Below are 21568 nucleotides of genomic sequence, written 5' to 3' on the forward strand. Positions count from 1 at the left end.
TCCCGTCATTCATTTGCGCGTTATCTAACCTCGCAGAAACGATTACATATGTGAATGACAGCTGTGTTTCATGGAGAGAAGCCCAGTTTGCATTTATTTGTAGAGAATTCTCTCACATATACCCATGGACTATTTTTGAGCAAACATTTTCCCATATTTTCCTTAATTTCCAAAAAAACCCATAATTGGTCAATGTGAAGTCTCGACTTACACGCTTCGCTATTGCTACTGTCCAGCTGTCATTCACAACTGTGATTGTGCGCACAACTGTTATCACTTCTCTCACCGGGCTTGTTGCGGCGACATCTGGAGCATGAAATAGAGGAACGGCGGTAGAGAATAGAGTATGAGTAAATCAAGGCAATTGTATAAAGATTCCGGAAAAAGTAAACTAAAACTTTTATAATCCACGGAGAAAATATCACCCTTTCATCAGAACCGGAAGCAGTGTATTCAATTCTTAATTTAAAAAGTTTTTAATTTTTCTTTTCAATTTCAATGCAAATAAGAAAATCAAGGGGGTCGACACGATGCAAAACGAGTAGTCGTCACATCCCTTTGGTGATTTTAATCGGCTTTGAGGCAAAGTTACAACAAAACAATGCTATTTGCTTGTTAGCTCGTTTGTTTGTTTAATACTCTTTCTTTTCGTTCAGTTCAGTCAACACTTAAGTCGGGATTTTATACGGACGGAAAATCTCAAAATGAAAATCAAACAAAAAAAGAAAGAAAAAGAGTTATGAACTTACCTTACAGCTATACCAACAGCAATGCTTACAACCATTGATATCAAAAATAATATCAAAGCCAATGTCGTTATTATCCAACATTGTAATCCGCATGTCCAGTATATGTTCATACTATGATAAAACCAGTCGCTGTATGAAGGCATCACTGGATGAGCGGTGAATATTTGTTTGTTTATTTGATTTTGTTGTACAATAAAAAACGGTCGCCACAAAAATGTCGTTTGATTTGCTGCTCCACTGCTCACCATTTGCAAGTCCAGCACAATGAAATCGTATTGGCTATTTGTGTTATCGGACACAGGTAACGACATCGTAGCGGTTATGATAAAGTCAAATAAACTAAAAAATTCACCGAAAAGCGGATGCACGTAATGGTGCTGTATGGCTAAGCTGGTTCTGGTGCGATCCAGAACCAGACTTGGTGTTTGTCGTACATCGATTTCGCGGAAAATTTCCTCGCACATTGATTTTATGTTACCGTCACTGGGCGACGACCGTTGAGCTCGTTTCACTTTATCTTCACAATATGATATATGAGCCCTAATCGAATTGCCGCACGTATCACAACTGTCACGAACATTTTTTCGTATATCCCTAACAATTTCGTCATCCGATCGATTGCTTATATCACGATTGAAAATGCTTTTGATTAAACTAAAAAATTCATCGCCACCATCAGCCGCATTTCCATTCTCATTCACATCATTAAACAATTTTTCAAATTCATCGTGAAATGAATAATTCAAAAACGTTTTGAATCTGTCCGTTAAAATGGTCAGCACGAAAAGATTGTGGTTGCCGCTGGCCGGCAAATTAATGTTGTCTTTGTGGCTGTTTAAATTGTGGATGAAATCGTTTTGATTATTAAATACCGAACCGATTATGTCGATTAGTAACGCTCTGGTTTGGGTTAGATTTTCCATTCGGCTGAGTATTTCGATTGTTTCCGGTGCGTTGATTGATGATGTAATGATGAGAACTGAAAATGTAAATAGGCATCGTAGATTAAATTTCAGACGGATTTGACTTTGGTGTAATCGATAGCAATTATAAATATTGGCCTTGCCATTGCTAAGTGATCAAAGACAGGCTTCCTACTTTTTACATTTTCGTGTATTGTTCAATACGCCTTCAATATGCTTCTAAAAAGCTTTCGATAGCTTTGAGCTTTTGTCGTATTTCCCAGAAATATTCCACTTCTCAAATGGAATTTAAGAAAAGTTCAAAGCTTTCGAAAGCTCTCCACATAAAAGCAATGCGCAGTCACATTAAGCAAAATGAAAATATTTACTAGGCCCCATCTTTTGGATGGGTCAGATCCCTTGACTGACTGACTACTTTTCTCAAGAAGATTTTTGTAATCCGAGCAAAAAAAAATCACTCTAAAAGTATATAAAAGTATACCAGGGTATGCGTACCCTACTTTCGATACAAAACACGTATATGAGAAATTCCAGCACTTGATCATATACTGGCTCATACGTATTTTCAGTACTTAAGAGGCATCGATGATTTGCTGAAAAGTATACATTTGGGTGATTTTTAAATACTGTCTTTTGTGATATATTTCCACCAGATTCATTTTTCAAGTATGTACGACCGCAATAACGACCACGAATGTGTTAGCTTTCAACATAAAATAGATTTGGTTGTAGCAGTTTGACCAACCCTGAGAAAACTGAGCAGTTTATGAAAATTTCGGTACACTGGTCACTTTTTCAGAACTGGTCAAGTGACTACAACCAAATCTACTTTCTATTGAAAGCTAATACATTCGTGGTCGTGTGTTTTGAAAAAAGGATTCTGATGAAAAGATACCATCAAAAAGGCAGCACGAGATACAGACCCTGGAAAGAGGCGAATTTCTTGTTTACATATTGAATAAAAATGAAACTCGTGTGATTACGGCCCTCGCTTCGCTCTGGCCGCAAAGTTCACACTCGTCCAAACTTTAATTTTTTTCTTATCATCGATATAAATACACACACACACACACACAAAATTTTGGAATGGATCCTAGAATATTACTCCAGTATATTCCATTAACGAGCTTAACCCAAAAATGTCTTTCTTTTGTGGACCATTAAGAATTACTCAACTAATAACACGATAATATCACGGGACGATACAAAAATTCTTTTAGGAATATCTCTGAGATCCCCCGACCGTCATAGCCCAACTTTGAACTTATCATCGGGAATGGAATTCCCTGTCGATTAAAAAAAAGTTTTTGGAAATCCGTTGAGGATTACGTCAAGTTATCGTGTTATTAAGGAACGAGACAAAAATTCTTTTGGGAATATCTCTAAGATCACCAGCCCGTTACGACCCATCTTCAAACTTAGCCTCAGCAATTTAATTCCCCGTCGATTAAAAAAAAGTTTTTGGAAATTCGTCGAAAACTACTCGAGTTATCGTGGAATCAAGCGACCAGACAAAAATTCTCTTGAGAATATCTCTAAGATCACCCGTCCGTTATAACCCATCTTCGAACTTAACCTGAGGAATTTAATTCCCCGTCAAATAAAAAAAAGTTTTTGAAAATCCGTTGAAAATTACTCAAGTTATCGTGTTATCAACGAATCATCAAAGTGTGACAAACATTTTCTGTATTTAAGGTTTTTGGTCATACATTCATGCATTTTCAATCATAGTAGTGATCATTGTGTGACAAACATTTTAGGGTGTTTATCATCCGTAAGACCCATGACTTTCAGTCAAGGGAATAAGAAACGGTGGACGATATTGAAGTGGATGGATATTGTAGTTGATTTGAATATGGAACGGTGGACCAGTATTGGACTGGATCTTATGGAAATGGATGTTAATGTGATTTCCATAGGTCGAAACTGGGATCCAAGGGGGAAACCACTCTTTTTTATTGATGTGATTAACATGATTAACCAGTGATTAACATGATGACGAATTGGTGATTTACCAGCATTTGACCGGGGGAATCGTCGCAAAATTACAAATATACGTGAAATATAGCGGTTAATCAACGTTAATCACCGATTAACCGTTTGGATTCACAAAACTTATGTTTCTGATTACCAGATTAACTGATTAACCATGTTAATCACAAAATAGTGGTTTCCCCCTCGCTGTGATCAGAACATGCGCAATTAGGATAGCCCTAACTGCTGTAATATTCCTTGTGTTAACAGGGTAACAGAATAACAATAGCTTTCTGTGTTTAAAATGAGACACCTTCTTGTTTCATTTCAAATCTTTATTTAATTAATATTTATTGGCTACAAATTATATCCTAGCGATTCAACGGCTAAAATAAAAAAGAGGTCGATACCCAACATTCTACATCCGAACTGTAGTACGACATTTCCCCTTCGTCGATATATACATGATTTTCCCCAGCTCGACTGTTGGCGCGCATATTTAGACTTTACTCTTATCTATAATTACGGTCCCAGTATACAATATCAAAGTTGCGCGAGTTCGAATATTATACAGTACCCGCCTTGAAATACTTCAATATTTCAAAACAAAATTTGCGATCTCCTACTCAAACTGAATGAAACGAAAGAAAAGACAATTGGTCGAGTCGACCCCGATTTAAACCAATCCGAAATTTCCGCCGCTTCATTCCGTACATGTGATATTTCATGATAAATTAGATTCAATGGGTTTACTGGGACCATTGTTCTTATTCTGACATCAGCTGATATAATAAATTGCAAAAAACTGGGTCACCGATCAGCTGTGATATTCCTTGACATTGAATTTTTGATTATCGTGTACGTTTGACCGATTTAAACAAACAATTGTGCTGGTGTTGGAATTTTCAGTGATAAAATTTTAGTGAAAATATCGAATAATTGGGAACCTTGTAACCATGATCAATCGGATGACAATTTAATCGAGTTGAATTCGTAAAGCTAAGTATTTGTGAATTAACGGTTTTGAGATTGTGGAACTTTCCTTATATTAACCATAGATGGATGTATGGATCACCAAACTGGATGCTCGTCGAAGATGCTTCACCCGGAATTCACTTTGGTTGGATGTTGTCGTAATTGGCTGGTAAATTTGGTTTTCGTTATGCTGATTAAATCCGAATTGGCTGGCTAACTGATGGAATTTCTTTGTTTGGCTGGCTGATGTTGTGATTTTGATCGATTGGCTGGATAATTGTGGCATTGATGGCTGGCTGGATAATTTATTTTGATCAATGGTGAGGCTGGCTGGATGTGATTATTGTTGCAACTAAAACTGGCTGGCGATTTCTATTGTTTTGTGTTTAGATGACTATCGGCTGAATCTGGATTTGTTGCTCCTGATAGTATCCATCCGAGCTCTGTATTTTGCGCAACTGGACAATTTGTGCCGCCCTTCTTCAACCCAGGTAACAATAAATAGCCGTAAACTGATGAACCGAGTATAACATCAATCTCCGAAGGTTTATAAAATTCTGGATCGGCCAATTGCAAACCATCGATGTGTTTCCAATTGATGCGTTCTACAAAAGTTGATGGCATTGGGTTGGCTACCTTCTTCGCAACTACAGCTTGTACCCTCATGGAAAAAGAACAATTGACCTTCGATCCAATTTCGAATTCAACAAAGGCGTCGGAAGTACCGATTTTCACTCCACCTAGACCGCACATCGTTGCTGAAATCGAATTTTTTGTTAAACCCAACCTTTGTACCGCTGATTCGGATATGTGTGACGCTTCGCCGCCTTGATCCAATAAACAGCGAAATGGGATGAAACTATTGGTTTCATTTGGTCGAATTAAAACGATGGCTGTAGCAAGTAATACGTTCGCATCCCATTGAATGACTTGACGTTCAACCGATATTTCCTTGTTTACGTGCACATGATGAGATCCAATAATCGTTGATACTACTGGTCGCTGCAGACTGACGTGATTCGAGTTCAAAACGTGTGTGTTAGTTGACTGTTTCTCATCTCGAGTGGCTTGTTGACTTTGAATTGATGACGACCTTTCGCGTTGCTCGGAGTGAAGAAAAGTATGATGGTAACCTCCACAAACACGGCAACCATCTGGTTGATTGCATTCCGATTGATGATGTCTCAGACAACGCTTACATAATCTCGCTCGACCGACCATTTCGATTCGAGTATGAGGTTCCTTAGAACGGAATATTTCGCACGAAAATATGGAATGGTTATCGTTCGAACAAATTGAACATGCTCGACGTGATGAAGTGTGAAAACTTTGATGCGTTCTAGGTGGAAATTGTGGTGTCTCGTAACGGAAACTGGAACTTTGTCGACTCTTGAACTGAGAACTGCGCGTGGTTGTCTCAATCGCGAAATTGAATTTCTGCTGGCATCCTAGAGCATGAAATCGATTTTTGAGAAAATCTAAGAACTGTTTCATCGTCGGCAACGTTTTCGGCTTTAAATTTTGTTCCCATAACCGTCTCGTGGCATCATCAAATTTCTGCACCAACAAAAGTAACAAAATTGGATCCCAAGTGTTGATTTGAATATTCAAGCTTTTCAGTGCTTGAATATTGACCGAAGTAACATCCATCATTTCCTTTAATCCATCACCAGATTCTCTGTGTAGTTTTGGTTGCGACAAGATTTTGATAATGTGCGTATCGATGAGTATTGCTTCATTGTGGAAACGATCTACCAATGCGTCGTAAGCCGGTATGTATGATTCGGCCTTGATATCGTACTGAGAAATGACCCGTTCCGCATCGCCTTCCAAACACGACTTTAAATAGTGAATTTTCTCCAAGTCGGTGTACGTTTTGTCGTGCACCAAAGAGTCGAACATATTTCGGAAGGAAATCCACTTGTCGTAATCGCCTGAGAAAATCGGAATGTCCATCGCCTTGAGTTTGATATTCGGTTTAGCGTTGCCTGTTGGATTCGGTTGTAACGGTGCTGCTATCGGTTCATACTTTTCCAATTTCCTTTGTATTCTTAGAGCGACCTTGTCTAACATCGCGAAAGCCGTTTCGTAATCTTTTTTCAAATATTCTCTTGTACCTTTTGCCGTTTCCACCTCACTTTCCTCAATATCATCATTGGTTTTTTCAATCTTATCCCACATTTTCGTTATCATATTTCCTTTGGTCTCAAGATAGGCTTTCGATAAATTTGGTTCTGGCATTTTAACAACTTCCTCGACATAATCGATAAATCTGGAAATTTTCTCTCGAAGAGCTGAAATTTTCTTCTCCATGATAGCAACGGTACTTTTGAATTTAGACTATTTTCGAGCGGCGTTAATAACTGTATGGCTCATCAACGGTATATCAACGTAGAAAATGATTTTTTTTCTTTTTCAAATTTCTTACCGACACCACTTGAAAACGCCTTGAATGCTGCTATTCGGCTTTTCTATAGGTTGTATACTGGGTGCACTTCTTTGTTGTCCAGTTACGGTTTGTGCTCGTGCTAGGCGGGAAACTCGACTATATTTTCGCGCCTAATCGTATCGTTGTTATGTACTTCTCCAGTGGTCGATGTATGGTATAGCTTGGTATATGGTTTTCGTATATATTTCTCCTATGATTTCCCGTATTATTTCTGATGTTATATGTTGCTGGCGAGTGATATGTTGTTATCCGTGTGTAATTTATGTTCGATATTATTTCTTTCACTTCTCGGATCACTGTTACTTTTTCTATTTTATTGATATTCAACTTTCTGTATCCAATATTTGCCACAGTTTATTTGGTGTACTGGATTATTATTAGATGAATTTACGTTTCGTCTTGTGTGGACTTTGTACTTGCTGTTTCTCTACTTTAATTTTAATTCGTTTCTCTGCATCAAATATTCACTGCCGATTAATTTGGATTCTTAGACAATTCTTATTTGTAATTTATTGGTAATTATCGGATAATTTATGATTTGTGTGGACTGTATATTTAATTTTCGTATTATGTTCACTGATTTATTTTAGGCTCGAAGGACCATGTTTAAAATGAGACACCTTCTTGTTTCATTTCAAATCTTTATTTAATTAATATTTATTGGCTACAAATTATATCCTAGCGATTCAACGGCTAAAATAAAAAAGAGGTCGATACCCAACATTCTACATCCGAACTGTAGTACGACATTTCCCCTTCGTCGATATATACATGATTTTCCCCAGCTCGACTGTTGGCGCGCATATTTAGACTTTACTCTTATCTATAATTACGGTCCCAGTATACAATATCAAAGTTGCGCGAGTTCGAATATTATACATTCTGGACAGACTTTTTGTTTCAAAGTCGACTCAGACAGCGGCTTCTCTCTCTTTAACATGTAGTTGTTACAATTTACAAAGATTATTCATCCACATAGATCTAGTGAAATAACCTTTTTTATGACATTTAGATGGGTAAAGGGTGGGTTCTGATTATTGCGAGAGATTCTTCTGAAAAACATTGGACCGAAATCGGACGCATTTTCTATTGGAATTTTTTATACGTGCCCAGTATTCGGCCCCAGAACCCAAAACTACTTTCAAAAAGATTCTTCGAAGCTTGTGTGGCTGGTAAGAGATCATCAAAAACCTTCTGTAAGAAAAGTGTAAGTTTTCAGTCTTTTTTCGGTTGAAAACTTCAACTGTACATATCTCAGTGTGGATGAATTTTAAACCCAATAAGACCCTATTTGTCCCGGAATTACATGCAATTACCTTTGTAATTTACGCGCAAAATGAAGAATTTGCTGCAAAAATGACTGCTGAGTTAGACGATGTAAACAACCAATACGAAACATTGGACGAATTGAACAGCAAAATAGTAGAAACGATAATGGGTTTCATGGAATCAAAATGCAAATGAAAGAGTCGAAACTCAGTAGAGAAACTCTTGATCTGATCGCAAGCCGAGTACAGTTGATAAAAGACGGAAAAAGAGATTCGGTAGAATACCAGGACCTGACAAAAATTATCAACAAAGCGGTGAAGTCAGATCTAAGAAAATATAATGTCCAACTGGCTCAAAACACAATTGAAGCTAATTGCAACATGAAGGTCCTACGGTCAAAAATGACGAACGCAAAAAAAGAAATCTTCAAATTACGAGACAAGACAGGAACAATTCAAACGGATCGAAATGCGTTATTAAATATCGCAAAGGAATTTTACGAAGATTTATTCTCATCAGTTCGACCAGATCCGACGAATACCAACGAAGATAGACCAATAATAAGAAATGTAGGATCGGAAGATATGCCTGACATAACTATTGATGAAGTACAGGCTGCAGTAGCCGAAATGAAGAACAAAAAGTCTCCCGGTGAAGATGGTGTTCCAGTGGAAGCCATTAAACTAGGTGGCGACTCATTATTGGGTGCAATAACGACTTTGTTTAATCAATGTCTTCAATGGGAAGAAGTACCAGAAGCATGGGAAAATGCAGTGATAACATTGCTGCATAAAAAAGGAGACATAACAAAGTTGGAAAACTATCGACCCATAAGTCTCTTATCAACACTCTACAAGTTGTTCATGAAAATAGTTACGAAGAGGAACACCAAGAAGCTCGACATCTACCAACCTGTTGAACAAGCTGCAGGATTCAGCACAAACGACCACTTACATGTGATGAGAACGCTAATTGAGAAATGCAATGAATACAAGATTGCTGTGGTCTTGATATTCATAGACTTTGAAAAAGCTTTTGATTCAGTGGAAACATGGTCGATATTGGACTCATTAGACGAGTGCAGAGTAGACTCAAGATACTCCAACACAATTCGATACGTCTATAAAAACACTACGTCGTGTATAAAACTTCATAAAAGCACTGAAAAATTCAGAATTGGCAGAGGTGTACGACAGGGTGACACCATATCACCTAAGTTATTCACATCGATTCTGGAGAGTGTTTTTAAGAAATTAGACTGGAGTGAAATGGGTATCAACATAAATGGAGAGTACCTGAGTAATCTCCGTTTCGCAGATGACATCTCCCTGATAGCAGCTGATCTAGATCAGGCGCAAATTATGTTGCAACAGCTGAATGAGGAGTCAAACAAAGTCGGCCTCAAGATGAATTTGTCGAAAACGAAAATCATGACAAACATTGACGACGACAGAGACATTAGGTGACATTAGGTCACAAATTGAAGTTGGGTCTAGACAACCAAACTGCAGAAATAAAACGTAGAATTGGTCTTGCATGGGCAGCGTTCGGAAAACTCAGGCTAATTTTCAAAAGCAAAATAAACAATAGTCTGAAACGTAAAGTGTTCGATACGTGTGTCCTTCCTGTGCTCACATATGGAGCGGAAACGTTAACGTTAACAAAAGCTTCCGAAAATAAATTAAGAGTGGCACAAAGAGCTATGGAACGAAGTATGCTTGGAATTACGCTCAGAGATAGAATGACAAATCAATGGATTCGACAACAAACAAAAGTCGTTGATGTCATGGAAAGAATAGCATCTTTAAAGTGGAGCTGGGCGGGACATATTGCAAGAAGGACGGACGAACGTTGGACCAAAAAGATCATGAACTGGAGACCACCTAAAACACGACCTAGAGGTAGACCACCAGAGAGATGGAGTAATGGTATAAAGAGAATTGCAGGCGCAAATTGGCAACAAGTGGCAACTAATCGTTCGGAATGGAAAAGAATTGGGGAGGCCTACGTCCAGCAGTGGACAGAAACAGGCTGAAAAAGAAGAAGAAGACCTTTCTAATGACACCCCACACGACCCTGTACGGCTAGTGTAACTGGAGAAATTTTTGTAAGAAAAGTGAAAGTTTTCGGTTTTTTATCACCTCTCACCAGCCACACAAGCTTCGAAGATTTTTTTTTGAAAATGGTTTTGTCTTCTGGGATTCTGGGAATACCTAACTGGGCACATGTAAAAAATTCCAATAGAAAATGCGTCCGATTTCGGACTGCTGTTTTTCAGAAGAATCCCTCTGCGATCTTTTATAGAAAAATACAAGTTAAACAATGTAAAATATTTTGTTTCAAAACGCAAAAAGAAAACAGTTTGATCAAAAGAAGTAGTAGATTTGATCGAGGATTCGATAATATTTGTGACATGCTTGAAAATTTTAAAAATGTCGACATTAGAAATCTCTCCAGTACTGAAAACACAACGTTCCGTCGTTGGTAGAGATTCCTTAACCTCATTTTAACGTTGAGGAACATCCACTGAAGTAAAAAAAAATGCGATAAAAAGACAGCAACATTCCACACACTGAACCTTATAATAGGTTGGTGTTGTTTACTTTATCCATAAAAAAGACAGAGTACCATGTTGACCCAGTTCGAATATCACGAAAAACTAAAGTAATGAGAAACGAAAACCACACCGAAAAACTTTCCACCACACACCATCGCATATCACATGCAAAATTTATGTAAACAATGTAAAAACAAATGTTGTCCAAAAACATTCAACTAAAAATAATTCCAGAAAATGAATCAATGTAAAATATTCACCAAAACATAATATCGGGAGTGAGAAGCATTTTAGCCTAACTTTTTTTTTCGCAAATGAAATCGTCGCAAAACGTTCAACCAAATTGATTGTTTACCATGGGTAAATGTTTGCGCTGAAAAGCGAGTAGAAGAAAAGTTGGAAAGGTTTTTTTTTCTATTCCTCGCCTCCTCCGCTCAATATCCACACTGTTATTATATATATTTTCCATCAGACCGGGAGCTGTTAAGGGTAAAAGTTTTATTCGAAAATATACGAAATTAATTAAGGATGACACTAGTTGTATATATTATAGCGAGAGCTTCGATAAGTTTGAATAAAAAAAAAAGTTTTCCACATGAGTTTCTATATATAAAGAACCAGCATCAGCATGACGATCCGGGGGAGGGGCAAGCATAAAGTTTCCGTTTAACCTTTTATTACAAATAGAAGGAATTTATGGCCAAAGTAAATTGCGTTGCTACTTTACCGAATTAAATTAATGAAAATGTCTGCTGAATGCCTGAGTTTATTTCGTTTTCATAAGTAATTTAATCGATTGGATCAAAAATTCGAACTATGAAAGAATGAAAGTCTGTCGAAGAAACGCCCGAAGTGAATATGTACAAACTTTGTCTAATAACTGAAAGAGACTTGAGGGTGAATTGTGAGGAATTCTCATTGAGAATGCATTTTAAAGTGGAACGAATTCCTTTTAAGCGAATTGAAACTGAATTGAATATAATTGCAATATCAGAAGGTCACGAGTGTTGACATAAAAATACAAAGTCATTGCAACGACGGTTTTTACTACCATTGACATAGAACTGTGTTGTCTCATGGTTAGTGGTTTTTGTGGTTTCATGTGTGAGCAGTATCTTCCTAGAAACAAAAAAAAGTTTATTACCACACCACTCGCGTCGTTTCGGAGTGGTCGGGAATGCAACCGTTTCCATTCCATAATTTGTGGTTCTAGTTACACTGTAGCTAGAAATGTCGCATGAACCTTCTCAATCCAATTCTACCCCATATTAATCGCCTGCGTTACGTAGGTAGCATATGCGGAAATGAATTGCATTGTAGAGGCATCAAAATAAAAAAAACTTTATCTGTAACCATTGCGGTTAATGTGGTTACGAAATTTCATTGAAAACAAATAACTGCACGAGCACACGTTCATCTTTTATTTAGACTCGCGGAGCCAATATGTTTCCCACTCTACACAAAATTCAGCGGACTCATCAACTAATATTAGCATCAGTTCCATGTAAGAAAAGCAAAGCCATTCACATGAAAAAGACCTCGATGGCATCACCGAAAGCCTTTTTACCAAAATATTTTTAGTGTTGACTGGGTCCTCATCAAAGTCTCTTTCAAATGACCATCGAGTGATCATTTGAAAGTGACGTTGAAGCAATTTTCGAGGTCTCATTTAGAAGACCAATCGACTAGTCATTTGAAATGGACCTCGATGAAATTATTTTCAGTGATATCATAGATCAAATGACCAAATCGTTTAATCATTGGAAAGGGGCCTCCATGGCATCACCGAAAGCAATTTTACGAAATTATTTTCAGTGAATGACATTGAGATCCCTCTAAAATGAGCAATACTCTCGTGCATACTGTTCCTTTCAATGCAGATAAACAAACAGTCAACGAAATGCACCAATTGGACGACATTTTCCAGTCCGTTTTGAGTAAGACGTCGTTTTGTTAGATATAAATCAGCTTCAACATCGCAACTTGCTTTCGTATTATACTTGCAACGGTAATAAGATTTGCTGTTAATAGTAGTTCTATGTATGTGTATGCAAAATGGATGCGAATTTATTTAGCGACACAGTGTTGGATTCAAAGTAAATTGAATAAAATAATTCGAAAGTAGAAAGAAGAAAGTTAGCGTTTTATTGAGTTATTCAGTAAATTCAGCAATGTGAATGTAGTCAGCTTAGAGTAGTAGAACCATTTTGCATTGCAAAGTTCATGGACGGTTCCAGGATGTCGTTTGAACCAGGTGGTATTTGCCAAAAAATATAGTGAAAGCTACAGCAATGATTGCATGGAGGTATAGCGATTTTTTCGTAAATTTTATAGTTTAATCGAAGAACGTGAGACTACTTTCGGTTTTGTTAAGTTTTTTTTTTCGTATAGCCACTAACAGCTGTGGAGACTTGTGTAGTGGCATCGCTGCTTCGATTAGTAGAGTAGAACTTTCAATATTTAGGCTGACAATAAACGCAGCGAAAGCTGAATTTTATATGTAGAGAAATACGGTCAACACTGCACTAGTTCTGGCTACTATCGGTACTAACTGGAGTAGCTCCTTAGAATTACTGTTTAGCATACTGTTGCTACGCTCCATAAATTTGAATTTTATGTAAAAACTGATATGAAATAAATAAACTGTTCAACTGCGACTAGAATAGTCTTTAAGAGGAGGACCTTGCGAGCTGATGATGAACGGAAAGTGAATTACGATAGAGTAAAAGTACCAGCATTTTGCCATGCATCTAACTCAGATCATTATTTGTGTTTTATTGTTTAAACAATAGATGTTCGGATTTAGATGCATGACCGACCTGTGCTTCCACCCTATGATAATTGAATCTATTACTTCATTTTATTAATAGTATATTACTTCCGAGGTTCCAAGTTGTGTATTTGATAAGTGGGGTGTTATAGCCCGACCCGAAGGGGAGGGCTGTATTCCCCACTTGTCAAATACACAACTTGGAACCTCGTAAGTACAATGCTTTACGCGATTAGGCAATGTAAATGAAAATGAAACATGCCGTAACACGTAAAGTATGTGATGCTAAGGACTTTTACAGTAAAAGCTTTATTTCGTTTGATTTTGCTAAATATGAATACCCTAGCTTCAAGCTTTTCGCTTACTTTTGACGTCTTCGTCGACATGTCGACAATAGCTGTTTATTAAGATCAACTCTACCACTTCTTCTTCTTACAATTAACGAACATATTACCATTCTCTACAAACCTGCCGCTTGAAACATTATATCAAACATAACCGGCGGTATAACCGAACCAGGTCGCAAAACCATTTACATGCGAAAACGAAATAAGTTCGAAATTACGCGAATTTATGGAGCATTTTGAATACTTATCCCATATAGCCGTATTATCAATAATGTATTGAACATGGGCTAAGGACTGTTACAGAATATTGATAGGCTATATGCGATGCGGGGGGCTAACACACATATATATATATACGTATACGTCGTTTAGTCAATAAATTCCGATTTCATTGGAACACACAAATTATTTTATATGGTCCTTCTCGTTCAAGAGATATAAAACAATAACGTTTTGTGTGCGAGACTCACTTAGTATATAATATTCGTGGCCCCCCGACCAACATGTGCAGATAATGTGGCAGCAACTTTTGTTTTAAGGATTTTTGAATTGGGGTGAAACGATTTGCTCAGAATTGGATATGAGGATGTTCAGAAGTAAGCAATAATAATGGTCCGATAGGAAAGTTTCCCGGTTGAGTTTCTTTTTTCTGTTTCTTCTTTTTTGTTTGTTTTTTTATTAAGAATTTATCAAAGGAATTTGAAAATTAATTTATTGCGACGATCGAATAAAATGTTCATACAATCCAGGCAATAAAAATGAAAATTCTGTTTTTTATGCGGATCGGTTACTCTTTAACATAATCGCTTTTCTCGGTTATGTTTGCTACAACCCCTTTGCTTTCAAAAGAAAATTTATAACGCAAAAAGCAGATGGCTGCTGTATTAAATTGCACAGTAGGTAGGAATAATTAAGGGAGCGGAAAGGTTGATTTTAACCTTGAAATTTAAACAGAAAAAGATTCCTCAAAAGCAAAGTTTATGTACAAAGTTACAGGCACGGCGGGCGTGTGTACTTTTATGTCTTTCTAATTTCGTTTCCGAATGCGGAAAGTAATTTTGAAGCGGAATTGAATGGAAACGACATGATACCTTCAAACATTTTAAGTCTTTAAACAATCTGTGTGGCATACGAAGTTGATATAAATTCAATTAAGTTCCAACAATTGAGTTTACTTATTGCTCCTTGTGTTACGATGGATATCGAAATGGTATAGCTGTTGCAGCAATATTGTAATACCCATGCAATCCATGTAAAACAGTATGTTGCCGCAACATTGAACACGACTAGTTTAAGTAACTTTGTTTGGTTCCGAAGAACATTGGAGGATGTTGAGTAGTAGACACAGACGTTTGACGCACAATAAAAATTGTCTGTGACACCGACTCTGGATACAAATTTAATTCCATCGCCAGAGATGTTGGAAATAGTAAGTTATTAAAGACCTGGTTATGTCACATTATGACTTGGTCACGATGGCGCGGTGGTGGCGTCACGAAATTTCATATGACTTTCTACCCTTTCTACGCATTCTGCAATGAGTGCGTTTTACATTGTTTGCCTTCGCCTTCGTTCTTTCAGAACATTGTGCAATAGGTCAAATTTTACAAATTGCAACAGCTGCTGCCAGCAATGAATGAATTGCAACTGACATCTCTACGCCTAAATTTGATCTGTTTGGAGATTAAACCTGGAATATGTTTAGTGCTGCAGCAGCGATACGTATGCGTGCAACGAAAAACTAGTGTGGTTGAATACAATCATAACGAAATTCGATCTATTGCTTACGAAAGCGAATAAGTTAATTTTGCATGACGAGAATGAAGTAGTAGATTTAATTATCATGAAGTAGATGAGCCGAAGGCAGAGACTTGTCATAAAACATTTTTCCAATTGCACTTTTCGGGAATGTGAGAATCAGTGAACAACTATATCATCTGTTTTATCGCCACCGGATTTGATAAGCAAACTACAGTTTGTTCACCTTGAGAAAACACAATTTTAGATTTTATTAGTTTTAAAGTCATTAACAGTCAATTAAATGATTCTCAGTATATGATATTTTGGCGTAAAATTTGAATTCGCTAAAAGTGATTTTCAAATTTTGCGCCGAAATATCATAACCAGGAAACACTAAACTGACTGGGACCATCGATGACTTTTGAAAAAATCTCAAATATGTTCCGTCCGAACACTGGCTACTGTTGTCTTCTATAGCACAAGTGAAACTGATGCAGTGTCACTCTGTTGAAAATACAGTTATTGTCAACCAAATTTATATCGAAATTATCTTCAGCTTTTTTTACAGCTAGTCTTTTCGTAAGAACACGTCTTTATAAGGTCAAGAATCAAGAACATGACTATTACCCCGTATAAAGCCGTATTTAGCGAATTTTGATACATATTTTTTTGACAGTAACTGCAATAACTGTAGTTTAAGAGCAGTAACAGATTTGCAATGATTGTAACAGTGACATAGTTGCGGTCTACAAAAGGTTAAACCGAAGGTACACAAAGCTGAAAGAAAAGCATCTTGAGCTTTTCATCGTCTTAACACAAAGAGCTTTACGAACAATGAGATTCGATATTAACTTCTGAGCGTTCAGCATTGACATGAATTTAACTTTACAAAAAAAATTTAAATTAAAACTTTTTTTTGTCAAAGCATCACCATGGCAAACCGCTACATACATAAAACAAAAATGAAACATTTGCATGGTTAACATTTCGTATAATATTTAACTCACTTGAATGGAAAGAACGGTGTGTTAAACATAACTACCCCCAACGGGAAAACCCTGTTGCCACAAAAGGTTTCTTTTTTATGTGAGTTATGGTTGTGTCTGCTTTTAATTTCTAACGAACAAATCAACAGTATTTCGCTGCCGTAAGCTGAGCTCTCGGCAATAAACGAACATTATATTACAGACGGAGCGCTGTGCAATGGGATCCTTATTGTTTTAAGATTTTTTTTTTATTATATTTTCTTCACCATTAAATTTAGCTATTACCCCCCTCGCGTTACAAATGCTTTTGACATCAAATGGAAAAGGAATTCTCTACAAGCTTATACCAGATACATATTTACTTGGAATATAAAAATTAATTTGATATAAATAAGCCAATCAAGCGTGACATACACGTTAAGCTTTTGCACACTTAAACGAAAAATAAAAATACGAATCGAAATGAAATTACCTTTTCCAACATCATCAACGATCTGCACATCTCGTAAATGCTTAGCTCCAATTTCGATTCGGTATGGTACGTGTAAATTGGCTGCAATTGCCAATGGCAGGCCCCATTCTTCGTCTGAAACAGGTAGGAAAGAAAACAAACATTGAAAATATACCTAGCACTGTTTATCAAGAGATCGACACTTGCACGAAACATACATTTCGAGAACAAAAAAGAAATGATTCTTTGAGCTATAGAAAGGTCGAGGTGGTGTTACCACCACCTCTGCACTTTATTATTATTTCCAGTTTGCTCTAACGCTATAAATGATGAGTAAATGTAACAGGGAAACGACAATTTCCACTTTATTGTTCTAAAATTAGATAAAGGTTTAATTTTAAAAGAGAAGCCTCACGTTGATTGAAACGTTCTCCTTTTTTCGTTTTACATCAAACTAACGTTTGTTTGTCGGTTTGTTGCTGACAAAATAACATCAATAATTACAGAACAGGTATCGAAGAGAGTTAAACATATCAAAACGTTCCATCTGTTGAACGTTAATTTACTCTATGGAAATTTTCTGTCTTTGCTGTTAAAGCGAAATCCAGATACTTAGACAACCTCTCCGACAACGCTTCATTAAAAATAATGGGAAAATGGAAAAAGGCAAGACAGGAGAAATATATTCACCAATTACAAAGTTTGTTCGTTATTTATTTACTCGCCGCAGTGGCTCGTCACAATTTTCTTCTTGGTTGGATGATAATCGTAAATTTCAATTGTTCAAAACCCATGTGAATTGACCGTGTTCTATTCTGATGCAGGCAACGGTGGGGACTGTTATGACGTGATGCAAAGCATATTGTGTACATTGTTGCGTCGTAATTTTCCTTATGGACTCTGCAATTATTAAATCTATTTCTCAGTTTTTTCAACGCACAGCCTAACGTTTGATACAAATTCAATCTATTACTTCATTCGTTATGACATTAATTACTAGGATAGGATAAGATGGGTAGGAAAGCCTATGCTTTCCAAGCAAATAAACCATACATGGGCCTGTTGTGCACACCCATATTTTTAGAGAGATTTTACATTTGTCAATTGTTAATCGTATGATTGATATATTAGGTGTCGCTATTGGTTGATATTTTAGAATTACGATTGTGACTTAGGCATGCGACGTATCAGAAATATGTTCAGAATCTCGGTTTTTCTTAGAGACCTATTACCACAAAAAAGTCCAAAAATGCTTCATACCCCACTTTTATATAGAAAATAGTCCAAATAGATCGAAATTTGGGTTCCAAGAGTATAAGAACAACGTGAAAACGTCGAAAAATTCTTTATTTTAGTTAGTCTCACTCTTATCAGCAATATATAATGAATAGCCGCACAAAAAACCTCAAAAAAGCGAAAAACAAACGAAAGAAAGTGATAAAATTTCGTCGACTTCGGGTGGACTTCCGCTGAAGTCGCTCCAACCCTTTGCAGTGAAACTTATCAAAGGATGTTTTTACATGTTATGGTACTACAGAGGCTAGGCTCTCTCACCATACATACCATGTCTCGCACTTATGTCACTGCAGCCGGTCAGGGACTTGGGAAAATCAACTATTTTTTCACCTAAAATGACTAATATCACCAACAGGTCAACACCAAAATTTTACCAAAAAAATCTGCGTCGTATGTGGCAGATAAATTTTCTTGCTGGTCTGTACCTGAACATTTGCCACTTTGCGACGCAGATTTTTTTGGTAAAATTTTGGTTGTTTCCAGTCAATTTTTTTTTTTTGTAAAAATTATTTGGCAGATGATGAGAAAAACTAAGCCAGCTTGTTTGAACTAACATTGGGTGTAAAATTTAATTTTTGCGTAACGAAGCTGAAAGCGTCAACTCTAGCGATATCATTCATTTTAGAAATTGTACTTCAAAGACTGCGTCAAAGACTGCGAAAATTTGACGAAATTCGAAAATTTGACTAAATTCGAAAATTTAACAAAAATAGAAAATTTGACGAAATTCGAAAATTTGACAAAATTCGACGAAATTCGAAAATTTGACGAAAATCGAAAATTTGACGAAAATCGTAAATTTTACGAAATTCGAAAATTTGACGAAATTCGAAAATTTGACGAAATTCGAAAATTTGACGAAAATAGAAAATTTGATGAAAATCGAAAATTTGACGAAAATCAAAAATTTGACGAAAATCGAAAATTTGACGAAATTTAACGAAATTTGAAAATTTAACGAAATTCGAAAATTTGACGAAATTCGAAAATTTGACGAAATTCGAAAATTCGACGAAATTTAACGAAATTTGAAAATTTAACGAAAATCGAAAATTTGACGAAATTTGAAAATTTAACGAAAATCGAAAATTTGACGAAATTCGAAAATTCGACAAAATTCGAAAATTTGACGAAATTCGAAAATTCGACAAAATTTGAAAATTTGACGAATTCGAAAATTCCGCGAAATTCGAAAATTTGACGAAAATTGAAAATTTGACGAAAATCGAAAATTTTCACAAATGTCCTTCTTTTCTACTCGTAAAACTCTGAGACTTTGCCGAAGAAAGTAACTTTCTATCTGCCACCATTCAAGAAATACCTCTAAAAACATAATTGACCCACCCATTTCCAACTTTCGACATTTTTCACATATGCCCATCTGTTCTACTCGTAAAACTCTGAGACTTTGCCGAAGAAAGTAACTCTCTATCTTTCATAACCCAAAAAAAATATTAGTCCTTTCATCCTACGCTCGAGTAGCTCAAAATTTGGTCACTCTAATCACTCTAGCTCAAACGAATCTGCCCCGATTTTTTTAATTATTTTTTTATTCGAATCATGTTACGAATACCTTTTATTTGATGGTTCGCACGCCTCTGTAGGTTTCAATACAGCTAATCTACAGCCGAAAACACGTTCCCGACCCTCGAAAACCACACTCAGAAACCACTTCGAGTCCAATAAAACAAAATTCTGGTTTTTCCTGGGGTAATGGCGTATCACATTTTCATTTTTATGCCCACCCTGAGGTTCCTGCAAAATTTCATGGAGATTGGCTGACTAGTTTCCGAGATCGTCCGTTGATAGATAGATAGATAGATAGATAGATAGAAACATACAGAGTAAGTTGAAAGATTTTAATTGTTTGGGAAAAGTCAATTTGGTGTATTTTCTATGAAAAGTGCCAATTTCAAAACGATGTATCTCCGGTAATTTTAAAGCTACATAGTCGAGTGATAGCTCGTTTTGCTCGTATTTGAAGCGCGAATAAGATAGAATAGGATTTGTGGTGATACAGGCCAAAGGAAAGAAACTTAAATTCTCGCCTATATATAGTTGCCGCGTCTCAAAAATTTTTCTTCGTTCTTTTTTTGGAAGTTAGACTGCGTCAAGTCCTCCGCTAACGCTCCGGACATGATCTACACCTTTTTTGGACGTAATTAGCACAGTGTACTGCCGTACCACATAGGTAAAATATGAAAAATTTATTTTCCTTTTATTGCGAACATTGACAAATATCTCGTATCTTGAAGTATATAAGTCAGTATAATGTTTGTTTCTGATTTTTTTTTCTCTCTCGAATACTTTGATTTTTCCAAACTCAATTTAAATTCCTCATATAAATGATCGCGAAACACAAGCAACTGCGAAGTAGAAAAAGCAACAACAACAAAAAAGAAGACGAAAAATATGAAAAATGTCACACTTGACTTGAAACCTTAAAAGCAAATAGAAAATTATGTTGAAGGAAATCACTTCTGTTTTCTGTTGGAATAAAAAATGATTTTCCATCTATCCCCCGAAAAATGTGAAAGCATAAATTTCGTAACTTTTCCTTCTTTGCCATTTCTTCGCGTACACCACCCTCAAAACCCAACAAGTTACTTTCCATGGAGAACAAACCAAATTATATAATAAAGCATCAAGCGGCAAAGAATGAGATAAAAAAAAATACAAAAAAAAATAAATAAATAAAAAGAAAAGTCGAAAAAAAAGTTGAAATTCAGCTGAACGTGTATATCTGCTCATCTACAATATAGACAGAAGCAGTGTATACGCAACCCTCCAGTACACCCATAACCTTAACCTATACAATAACTATTTGTACAGATTCTCGGTTCTATTTTCTAATATTATACATATTAAGTCATACACACAATGCCATTCCATTTATCTGACGGGCCCCTTAAATTTCTCGTGTTATCCTCCTATATACCATATTGAAGCTGCTGGGCTTATATGGAATCTACCGTTTTATACAGAAGGAAAAACCTTTTTGCGTTTTCCTTCTATTTTACGAAATACAAAAAAACGACGAGAAAATAGAAACCAAATTGTTGAACAATCTACGGATGGAAAG

General features: G+C 36.4%; 2 protein-coding genes across 6 annotated transcripts in view; both read right to left on the reverse strand.

The window, feature by feature from the left end:
- Positions 1–21568, reverse strand: part of LOC119075714 — a 130353-nt gene that overhangs the window by 31897 nt on the left and 76888 nt on the right. For all 3 annotated transcript variants that reach the window (XM_037182239.1, XM_037182240.1, XM_037182238.1), the window contains exons 5-6: positions 17212–17325; positions 750–1728 (exon numbers count right to left, since the gene is read on the reverse strand). In XM_037182239.1, coding sequence (XP_037038134.1) covers positions 750–1728; positions 17212–17325 — 1093 coding nt within the window. The remainder of the gene's footprint in view (positions 1–749; positions 1729–17211; positions 17326–21568) is intronic.
- Positions 4734–7101, reverse strand: LOC119075717. Of its 3 annotated transcripts, XM_037182247.1 has the most exons (3): positions 5167–7101; positions 5020–5112; positions 4734–4941 (listed from the first exon to the last, which is right to left on the reverse strand). In XM_037182247.1, exons 1-3 carry the CDS (start codon positions 6932–6934, stop codon positions 4835–4837), a joined length of 1968 nt encoding a protein of 655 aa, XP_037038142.1. In that variant the 5' UTR covers positions 6935–7101; the 3' UTR covers positions 4734–4834. The 3 variants fall into 3 exon arrangements, with proteins under 3 accessions (XP_037038142.1, XP_037038141.1, XP_037038143.1); XM_037182246.1 differs by having other exon boundaries at positions 5020–7101; XM_037182248.1 differs by having other exon boundaries at positions 4879–4958; positions 4990–7101.

The sequence above is a fragment of the Bradysia coprophila genome, unplaced genomic scaffold (assembly GCF_014529535.1).
Source record: "Bradysia coprophila strain Holo2 unplaced genomic scaffold, BU_Bcop_v1 contig_232, whole genome shotgun sequence".
Taxonomy (NCBI): Eukaryota; Metazoa; Arthropoda; class Insecta; order Diptera; family Sciaridae; genus Bradysia; species Bradysia coprophila.

Coding starts and splice junctions, on each gene's coding strand:
- LOC119075717 (XM_037182246.1), bottom strand. CDS start 6,934: ATGGAGAAGAAAATTTCAGCTCTTCGAGAGAAAATTTCCAGATTTATC. Junction 4,942..5,019: donor AACAAATCCAGATTCAGCCG/ATAGTCATCTAA, acceptor AGCCAGCCTCAC/CATTGATCAAAATAAATTAT.